Raw genomic sequence first — 11,271 nt, 5'->3', positions numbered from 1 at the left:
TCGTATCCTTGTTTGTACCTTGGTTGAAAGTTAAAGCTCTTTCATCGTTTGAAAGTCTTTACCAAGAAAAAGCAAAGCTATAATAAAGTATTATTCAACTCTTGCCTTGTTTGTAATAATTGTTGGTAACCGAGGAAGAAAAGAGGTGCACTGAAATAACAGTTAAATTTTAATAGGCCAAATTAAGAACTTCCATCAACTTTACATTACTCTAATTAGAAAAGAGGCAAAAAAACCAAAATGATTTTGAATCCATCTCCCTATAACAACCAACATTTACCAAACCAATGTCAGGCCAAGTATCGGAAGGTGTTTGGATTCTCCTTGTCTCTCTCCAGGTAGTCTCGTGTGATGAGATCTTCGATTCGTTTCTTTATGGCTTTAATATCAGGCTGCAGAGACATTGCCACCACATCATATTAATTATATCGCACAAGATTTAAGAAATATTTTATTACTATTTTAAGTTAGGAGTAGGAATGGAGGTCAAAATTTCCACAAGTGGAGTTAAAAACCTTTTCTGGATGGTTTTTACTTTTTAGTATCATAAATGCACACAAGACATCTTCCTAGTGGATTTTTTTTTTAACTCCAATAAAAGTGGACATGATAATTGTGCTTTTAAGTTAATAGGGTTCCAGTTCATTTTTCTCACCCTACTAGGATAGTGTAGTCTTCTGAGTTTCTAAAAAGACTATTCTCACACGGCATGTGTTGTGCTTGCATGTCAGTTATGTAAACAAAAAACGGCATCTAAATAGGTCTTAAACTAGACAAAGAAAGGGGCTAGCATATACCTTGAACATGCGACTCAGCTGCTCCACACACTCTGAAACCAAATGTTGGTGGCCCAAAACCTTCCTACTCTTCATTATGCGTACAATTGCAGCATCAATAGCATAACGCCTATCTTTATCAACATCTTCAACTACTTTCTTCCTTTCATCCACTGGAGGGAGAGGAACCTAGCACAAAGATAGATTCACAAAGTTCAAATCTTTCTCATCCCAATAGATACATAATACTAAAAGTGAAAACAACATTAGAAAAAAGACAGCGGTAAAACTGTCCCAGACCTTAATTCTCCTCAACTTGTCGGTAAACTTAGAGTTGAACTCAAAGTAGTCGCTCTGGGAGATGGTTTTTGTGTTTGGCTCTTTACTTAGAATCTTATACTTGGCACATGACAGTGAATGTAGTAATCTGACCAAGTCATCATGGTTCAAGTTCAACTGAGCCATGATCTCTGAATAGCTCAGCCGATCAGATGAATTAAAAAGCAGCAGGACAGCAGCCTGTTTACATAGCCAACTTGGAAATTAGATTCCACAATTAAAGTTGAACACCAAAACTTAGCAAGAGATGAACAAAAATCCATGAGAAATCACAGTTAAATGCAAAGTTCATGGTTCAGAGATTCTCTTCACCTGATAAGTTGAAACAATCAGTTCAATACTTTTCTGATCAAACTTGCCATTAATCTGACAAGTTCCCAGTGAGTATATCCATGTAAGCTTTCTGTGTTTTGTTTTTGTTTCATAGAACCCTTTGAAAACTTCCACACACTTGACCTGAAACAATGATATTAAATATAAATAACAGTTCTAAACACACCGTGGAGAAATAAAGTTAGTCCCATCATCAAGGAATATCATCTAAGTTAGTCCCATCATCAAGGAATATCATCTTCAATCATTACCATCTCGGCAGGGAGATTGAGGTCAAATGATTTATAACTTGGCCAGAATCCTGTTGTGAGAACAGTAACTGTCAAATCAATCCCAGGATGTGCAGCTGAGTTACTCCTAAGATAGTCCTCAAAGCTGGCTTGGTTTTCCCTTGCCAATGTCAGATCTGTGACCTATTAGGGAGGTAAACCACAATTAAAAACCACAACTGGTGTAGACAAACAAACTGGGCTAAAAACACAGGCCGACTCACCATGCCCTCCATCTTTGAGGTGAACTGACCACCACATTGCTGCTTTAGCTTGGTAAGAATACTCCTTTCATGATCGTCATTAGCACTGCGGTCAAAAAGCAGTCGACGAGCAAGCTTCTTCCTGTCAATGTTTGCACACAATAAAGTTTAGGTAAAAAAACTGTATCATGTAAAACCATACCATTATGATAAATTTTTTTAACAAGCAAATGTGAAACTTAATTACCAAAAAGGAAAGTAGACTCACCTGTAAAATTCAGCAAAGAGGTCCTTGTCACTAATATAGGCAAGCAGCTTAACTACCTGCAGGAACCAACGTACAGTTCAGAATAAATTACAGATGAGATCACCATAAAATTACATCAAATGATGGAAAAGGCACCTTCTCAAGTGTTTCTTCAATGGCTTCATCACTTAATTTCTCACTTCCACCCTTCTTGAGGATATTATCACAGAAAGTTGCCAAAAGCTCTGCACTTGAACTGCCAGTAACAGTTTTGTTGCAGAATACCTCAAAAGCCTCTTTCAAAGCCTATTGAACATTTCAACAAAGTATGTTTTAGATGAAATCATTGAACACGATCCTTATTAAAAATTTAGGTATTAGAACACAAACCTTGTGGAAGAGAGTATGGTTTTGAAAACAGTCGGTCACATATGCCATATACTTGTCGTGCAGCTTGATTATTTTCCTTATAAGGACCTGATGAGTACAAGATAATCAACATCCATAGTGATTTCAAGAGAATCCATAGCTGTAAAAGTTGGGATGTTTACCTGCTCCTGCACACCCGGAGCATTTGAAGCCTGTGTAAATGAGTGAATATCAGCACTTAGAACCAGAAGGTTAATATAAGAAACAATTAAATTATGCAGATTATCATCTATTCCATCAAGGGTTGGGAAAATCATAGTCTAAAGTAGATGGTGCATCAAAGGCATAACAAACTTAACAGTTAGGAGAATTGAACAAGCACAACAATAATGATGATAAATAAGCACCTTGCCAGCTTGAAATGCTTAAATACTACTTTGCACCCATTCTGTTAGTTTAAGAAAAATACTCCACCCCCTTAATAAATTGCTATCCAAGAAGAATCTTCATGACTTAGTTTAGCAAAGAAAAAGAAAAAAAAAACCATATCTACCATCCAGCAATCATACTTGCTATCATAGGACAACAACAAAATTAACATAGTTACTCACAGCATCTTCTGCTTGTTGAACCAAGGCTGTACCCTCAGCAGTGACATGCTGCAAAAAGGAAGTGCTTTAGGTTTAGGTTTTTGGGACATGAGAAAGAAGATCAATTGGTTTGCAGAACAGAGAAAACAAAATATTCAGACCTGCTTGAATACATTAGCAACGGGCTCCAAGCCTCGAGGTATTTTACAATAAAGCCTGTACATCCTAGAAAGATCCTCCACCTACAGAGTGTAAAGAAGGCCAAGTTAATATCTAACACATACATTTGTTGGAGTTAATAGCAAGAAGAGTAAGCATTGCTAGAAAAGAAAAAGATTGAACAACACCTTGTCATCTCTAAGCAAGGCCCTGCATCCTGAATGCTCCTTTTCAAGTAGCCGATTTGCATATGTGACCAACAACTCATGTTGCACTTTCTAGATAAAGAACAAACACTAATAAATAGAATGCTCTAGGAATTATAGAACTATCTTTATAAGAACTTATTGTTAATTCTTATCACATAATTCCATGTCAATTCATACGTCAAAAACATGCAATCTCAATGCCTAGGTAGCTAGAAGGAAACATATAAAACAACAACCAGATCTTTCCGCTCAAAGAGAATTCACGCAGCTTCTATTGTTACATCTAAGTGACTACTTTCATTCATCAAATCCTATTCATCTGAGTGACTGTCTTTGAGCAGAGAATTAACGAAATTAACTAAGAAAAAGAAAATCACCATCAAGCCAAAATTAAGCTCACAGAAAAAAGGCTCTTCATTAACCTATTCCAGCCATTTAACTCACCTCTAACAATTTTGTCTCACTGCTTGAATGCAGGTAATGAGACACTCTCTCCCTTTCCTTTCTCAAGCATTCTTCAGACTGCAATTAACATTAAAGTAAATAAAACAATTAGAACCATCTCAATTAATCAGAGTAAAAAACTTAAAACCTATAAAAAAACAAAAGCAGGAAAACTTAAGCACTTGCCTTCAACATGTACTCCGGACAAGAATCTTCCTCAATCCAGCTCGATGCCTTCCGTGAATAGTAAGCACTAGTATCTTGAAGCAAATCTTCTTCAAAATCATTTTCATAACGATCCATTTGTCCCATGCCAATCTCAACAAAAATGTCTAACACATTCTTCAATAACGCACGGTCTATCTGATCTCCCTCACGTTCTTTATCAATCTGATATGAAGTAACTACTCCCCTTAACTTCTTATTCAAAATGCGACCTAAATATACAATCAACTAAGAAGCAATAATGTGAACTTACAAGGGCAATTACAGCATCTTTGACTTTGGCACACACTTCCTGGTATACCTGAAATTAATAATACAGATTGTAAACAATTATTTAAAAGGATCTTTGAAGTAATGGGCAGCGCAAACTCTGAAAACCCAGCTCAGTAAATCATAATCAGATATAGGTGATACCAGAAGAATTAATCACAAACCAGATCGCGGAAGCAGGTCAGACCAACTTCATTAAGTGCAGGGAGTGATCTCCTAGCAATGAAGTAGCGATCAAGGTAATGGAAGAAGCGTGATAGCCACCTGACCATTACTTTATGGTTCCCCCATCTTTTAACAAGTTCCCTCAGCATGAACTCATCATGCTTCTCTCTTAAAGACGGCAAAACCTGATCCCAAAGACGAGAGGAAATTTGAGACAAAAAGCACATTCACAACAAAAAGGTAAATGGATGCATAAATAGCTTCAATGGGGGGTTTCTATACAGGAGAAGACTAGTAAAAGAAGAATTTACAAAAGTAATAGACAATAAAACCATAGAGCTTATAAAACAACGAACAAAGCAAACTAGAACTATGATCTTTAAACATCAAACGAATACAACCGAAGTTCTTGGTACATAGACGCTTAAACAAAATAAATGAAACATGGCATCAGTTTCATCCCCTGGAATAGGCATTGTAAATTACATTGGGTAAAGATCTTTGTCATGAAATAAAGAAAACATATGAGAATTTCAGTAAGATTTCACAAGAGGGGATATATACATAAACATCCTCAAAATCATACTAGAAAAAAAAGCCTCCAAATGAAACCAAGTTTTATGCATAACACTTATTTATCTAAACCAAACCATTAGTTGGCTACCTACTGATGGCTGAGATAATACCAACTTCCTTACCGTTGAAGTAATATACTCTTCAAATGCCTCTCGGTACTTATCATAGAGCTGCTGAGAATAATCATAAGGCGGCTTTTGGGTACACATGTTGTATATGGTACTGTGATAGTCCAATAAAAGAATGATGATGAGAACCAAAATAAAACAGACAACTAAAAATAATAACTAACGGCTCAAAAGAAATCAGCAAAACTGAAGCTAAGTAATGAGGGGTACGTGTAAAGCATCATATATTCTTCTGAGGTAAACGGAGGCTCCGGAAGTCCTTCCAAAATCCTCCTTAGCTTTTTGATCCCCTTATGCATATAATCCCATCCCTGATCTAGTTCAATAGTCTTGCGCTCCATTGTTGTAAAAGAGGCGCTAAGATTTCTTCAGATTAAAATCTGTAAAAACACATAAACAAAACAATAAAAATCAAACAATCAACAAAACCCTAGCATGAGCATCGGCAAACAAAAATTCAGCAACTAAATGAAATCCAAGTAAATAAATACATAAACAAATAACCATATAACAACCGATGCAGGTCAAACATTGACGAATATAAACTAACAACAGTAAAATCAGCGAAATCATAAACTTCTAAACAATGCCACACGGAAATCAAAGAATATATAACATAGTCAAATAGTCGATCAAAAGATTAATTTCTTTACTTTTTTTCCTTTAGAAAAGGAAGAAAGAAAGAAAGCCCTAGAATTAACAAGATTTCAAAGGAAACAATAAAATTACAGCGAAACTAAAGAAGTAACATTACTTACAAATAGAAGAACACGCAGCGATTAATCAATGGAGTTGTGAAATAGAGAGTAGTTAAAGAAGAAGGAATGGTAGCCTATCGCCAAAGAAGGTTAGAATTGGAGAAAGGAAGGGAGGTGAAGTAATTATGGAGGTGAGGATTGATTGGTTAAAAAGAGAGACATGGACGGCATTTCTAGCTTCGCAAAGTGGTGTGCTTATGGCTTTAAATAGCGGGTAATTTTTAGTATTTTACAACCAAAAGAAGTAATGTTTTAGATCAGGATTTGTGCTATGTTTGGGTTTATTTGTAGTTTTCTTTGCTACATCTAATTAAATGCAAATTCTCCCCTTTTTCTTTTATTAAGATTCTACCGTAATTAACTTCTAAATTTTAACGGGATTTATTAAGCAAAGGTGTTTAAACGGGCTATATATTTCGGACAAATATTTTTATTAAAAATAATTTTTAAGAGAAGATGCCATGTGCTTAAGATTGTTTTTTAAGATAATTTTAAAATACATTGATCTAATATAGTTCTAATGGTTAAAAATATTAAATTTATTAATGAAAGAATAAATTTTCTTGGTGACCACTGACCACGTAATGCCTCTAAAACTAGAAAGTACAGCTTAAGCTTTAAAATTAAAAAGTTGAGAAGAAAAGGAGATTTAATACCTTTATGAGAATGCTTTTGTAATTTTATTCGCGTAAGTTCAATGTAAATATTACGTGTAGTGAGTATAGTTAATTTACTCAACACATAATTGTATAGTTTCTACTTTGTAAACGTGATATTTGTTTATGTTTTTTTTATAATATTTGTATTTTAGAAATGTTGAATGTAGTATTTAAATTATTATTAATTTTCTCAAAGTGGATAATATAATATTATGTGAACAACTAACTAAACATATGGTTAATAAAAAAGAAAATACTAATAAAAAATATTATTTCAAATGGAATTTTTTTAAGAGGATGACCATTTATTTAAATGGAGGAGATGACGTTTTTGCTTATGTAAGCTTAATTTTTTTTCTTAATTACATATACAGTAAAATTCAATATTATCAAATGGGTAAGCACACTAAACCACGAGCCAATATCGCCTGATAGCCTGGAGTAGGTGTGTCTAAATTCTTATGGGCATAACCTTCCGTTCGCAATAACTTCGCAACATAATCTGAATGTGTATTGTACCTTAACACTCCATTGCCTCTGTAACATCGATTGAATGTGCCACAACATACTAGAGCAATGTGTATCATCGAGGTCCTCCCCTAATACCCGCTATCCCACACCACTTTCAGCCCCTCATACACTACACGCAATTTTGCAAATAGTATAAGGACCACACCAATCCTTAAAGCCACAAACTCACATTCATTGAGCATCCCTTATAACCCCTCCTACGACAACAACACCATCCCCCATGTCAATAGCAACATCGACATTCGCTATCACTCAGTCCTATGGTGGTAGTTGCCAACCAGTACGTTTTCCGCTATCGGTTATGTTTCAGCTCGTGCTCATCACTCGATCATACCTACCAGCCTGAAAGGTAAATCGATTCCAAGTTTGACGATGATGCAACTTGCACTACACTCGAATTCTGATCACACCACTTGACCATCTTGTGCTAAACACAAACGATTGCTAACCCCTAAGGACCTTGTTTCTCATGGGATGTGACTACCTCTCGACGTACCAACGTAGGAAGTGAGAATACTGCAACTAAAGATATGAATTAAGGTGGTTTCCGCAAGTATACATGTCAGGTTGTAATATAGTTTGTTTACAAAAATACTTAGTAAGTATTCCGATGATCGTACCTAAGAGATCGTACACTTAGATCAATATGTAAGTCACCCATTAAGCCCTTGCCCTTGTTATGTCCATTTAAAGCCAATTTGGCTCTCAGTGTAGTTGAATCTGTACAAAAACTTTGACCATTAGTAAGACCCAAGTTGTTTTTACTAATCTCACCATCATTATCCTTATCCCTATCTAGATCAACAAGCACATCAAACCTTGTACTCCCCGATCTTATCCCATTAGTGTTTGATCCCAACCCAGCATTTTTCACAAGTGACCGTTGTTTCTGCCGCTCCATTACCATCCACGAGTCAAAAGCCTCCTCCACCTTCTATTGCACCTCATTGGACGATCTAGACACAGTGCCATCAATCAGCTAACCGCTTCTCTCTCCCTCAATCGCTGAAGGAAAGAGATATGAAATATCAACATTCAAGAAATAAAATAATATATAATTATCTCAACTTTACTGCAAATGTGACAGGTCAGTTGTAATATTTACAGTGTTCCAATGGAGTACTAGAGTATTCCAAGGATCGAATCCATGAGAATAATGGTTTAACGATTTCTAAATAATGTGCGTGTAAAATAAAGAGTCTAACCAACTAATTGCAAAAAGCTATATTACGACAAATCATAAAATTAAGAGAAAATAATCTACTTTACTATCTAGCTAACAATGTGTAAAACATGTAAATTTACGAAATTAACAATTAAATAACAAACGGTTGTTGGTTAACATTGGTGTGGTTCACTAATCCTTGGATTAGGGATCCAAATCGTTTAAACTCCCAAAATGGCTCCATTTTACTTCTATGTCTCTATTTTACCAAGTTAGACAAATTAATTTAGATTATCTCTCGATCTCATCAGTTAACCTAAGATAAATTTTACCAACCCCCTTAAAAGTTTAACTATTCATGTTGAAAATAAAACTAACAACCATGAAAATGAAAAGCAAAAAAGCCATTGAAGTAAAGCCTGAGAAAAATATAAAAGTTGAAATTTTTATACAAGAAAACTTAAAAGGCATGTAAAAAAAGCTTTCAATAAGAAAATTTAAAGCAATAAACATAAAAAGAACAAACTTTAACAAGTACAAAGTAAAAGAAACTGAAATACATTAAACTAAGTTTGAAAATGTCTTACAACCAAGGTAGGTAAGGAGCCTAAAAGTGCAAATAAACCTAAGTTAAAGTGATAACTAACTTAACTAACACTGGGAACAACTAAAACAAGAAGAAAATTTGTTGGGAAATGTAAAAACTACAGCTAAGGAAATGAAAATAAAAAAATCCTAGAAGAAGATAAAGAAAAGCTAAGAGAAACTAAAGAAAACCCTAAACTAAAACTCCTCTAATGTGGCCTCCTTTTCTCTCAGCCAAATTTTGGCTAATATAAGTAGCTATTCTGACCTTATTCTTGTGCCAAACTTGAATGGGTTTTCAATGATTGGTGCTTCAGGTGGACAAAGACTACCTTTTTTTGTCTAATTTTGTCCCATAAAGATATTATTATCGCGATACCTCAGACAATTTTGAACTTGGGGTTTTCTTGGAGGGTGGATATCGTGATACCCATAGTGGATATTGCAATACCACTGAAGGGTGGTCTCTAATCTCGAGTCTGTTGGAGGTATCGTGATTCCAAGGTTTGGATATTGCAATGCCCTCTCCTTTAGTGCTGTTCTCGCTCGTTTTCAGCTTCCAACACGTCCCTACATCCCTCAACCATATGTTAGGACCTCCAAATGACACTATTGGCCAATTTGGGTCTCAAAATGAGTAAAAGCGGAGCATTTACACTTATTAACTGAAAATTTAAAAATTACAAAAAACTACAGAAAAAAATGTTACTTTACTTGAGAATAAGCTCCTTAACTATACCGAGAAAGCCTAATTTGCCATATCAAACTACGACAGATCACTGATATTTGTCCCACATTCGAGGTTTGCTTACCCTCAACCCTATTGAATAGACAAGCTTCTCACAAATGGTCATACCGACCATAACTATAGTAGATCATCAGAAGAGATTTGTATTTAACCCGTTGAATAAAATTTTCCACATTCACTTTCGAAACCAACAATTGGCTGAGATCAACCACCACTGTTAATATAGCAAAACAACCCCTAGATGCAAACATAGTATTCATATCAATCTTAATTAGCTTACCTACCAAATAACCAATCATTGTTAAGAGGTTCATCCGGTAATAGATACTTGGCAGCCCAGGTAAACAGATCCATGCCGTCATATGTTGGGATAACACTCATCTGTTGAAAATCTCGTATTCCAAGGCTACACAACTAGATAATGGCAAAAAACAACCCATGGACCTTTCGTCAACACATTCTAGAAGTCATCGCTCAACTTAAACCTCACAATAAAGTAGTAATTATCCAAGTCCATAAGTTGAAACAGCTAAATCAATCTCCAAATTTCTAACCCCTTGTTAAACAGAATGTTAAACCCAATTTTCCTTCCCAAGAACTTGACAACGACTATGTTCTTCATACTATCCTCCAGCAGTTTGTGCACTCGCTTAGAAAATTTGATTGATGGCATACTATAATTGGCTCCCATCTGCACATCTTCAGCCTCTAACAAGACATCCTCCGCTACAAAATCATCACCATTCATACCACCTTTCCCACCAGACACGACCACCTTATCTCAAAAAGACACCCCTGACCAGGAAATGCCCTCGTCGTCGGGCGTCGCTTGAAAACCAGGCGTAGCCTCCTCCAGAAAACGTACCTTCTTACTTGCACAATTGACAACCTCACCACTATTCAGCCTCGCCCCCTTTGAGGCCCCATCCATCTCCACATCTAAGAAGTTTAATATTTACTTTTTTTTATTAACCATATGTTTAGTTTTTTTAATTTAAGTTAATTTTTTTGTTTTATTTAGTTTTTCTCATAATGTTATATTATTCACGTGGACTTGATGGTTTAGAAAAAAAATTCTACGTGTCAAATTTTTATTGGCTGATTTAGCAATGTACTAATGGTGTTAACACCAATTACCATAATAAAACACATATTAATAGTTTAGGTATCAAATTGAGCATTTCCAAAGTACAAGTACCACATTCAACATATTATGAAAATATATGTGTTTAAGAGTGAGCAAAACTTGATTCGATTCGAAAAAATAGAAAAAAATCGAATTTTGAGTTAATCGAATCAAGTTATTTGAGTTATTCAAATTATTCGAGTCAACTCGAATAAGTAATTTGAGTTTCGAGTTGAATTTTATAATTCAAGGAACTCAAATAATTCAAATAACAGATTGGTGTAAATACCATTTTGGTCCTTATCAAGTTTGAAAACGAGCAAATTGGTCACTCTCTCAACAAAAAATTACAAAAAAAATTCAAAAATTCTAAAAAAATTCTAAAAAAATATAAAGA

General features: G+C 35.1%; 1 protein-coding gene across 1 annotated transcript; it reads right to left on the bottom strand.

Moving 5' to 3' along the window:
• Positions 1 to 151: 151 nt before the first annotated feature.
• On the bottom strand, positions 152 to 6,314 carry LOC107910805 (cullin-1). Its single transcript, XM_041106039.1, has 20 exons — positions 6,061 to 6,314; positions 5,513 to 5,682; positions 5,297 to 5,396; positions 4,598 to 4,783; positions 4,417 to 4,464; positions 4,125 to 4,328; positions 3,939 to 4,016; positions 3,474 to 3,563; positions 3,288 to 3,368; positions 3,148 to 3,195; positions 2,719 to 2,748; positions 2,558 to 2,644; positions 2,324 to 2,473; positions 2,189 to 2,244; positions 1,942 to 2,062; positions 1,700 to 1,861; positions 1,428 to 1,571; positions 1,077 to 1,295; positions 798 to 965; positions 152 to 392 (listed from the first exon to the last, which is right to left on the bottom strand). Exons 2-20 carry the CDS (start codon positions 5,641 to 5,643, stop codon positions 291 to 293), a joined length of 2,205 nt encoding a protein of 734 aa, XP_040961973.1. The 5' UTR covers positions 5,644 to 5,682; positions 6,061 to 6,314; the 3' UTR covers positions 152 to 290.
• Between the last annotated feature and the right edge of the window lie 4,957 nt (positions 6,315 to 11,271).

Source organism: Gossypium hirsutum, chromosome D11 (assembly GCF_007990345.1).
Source record: "Gossypium hirsutum isolate 1008001.06 chromosome D11, Gossypium_hirsutum_v2.1, whole genome shotgun sequence".
Classification (NCBI taxonomy): Eukaryota; Viridiplantae; Streptophyta; class Magnoliopsida; order Malvales; family Malvaceae; genus Gossypium; species Gossypium hirsutum.
The sequence above is the reverse complement of the archived record's forward strand: the minus strand, read 5'-3'. Positions and strand labels throughout refer to the sequence as shown.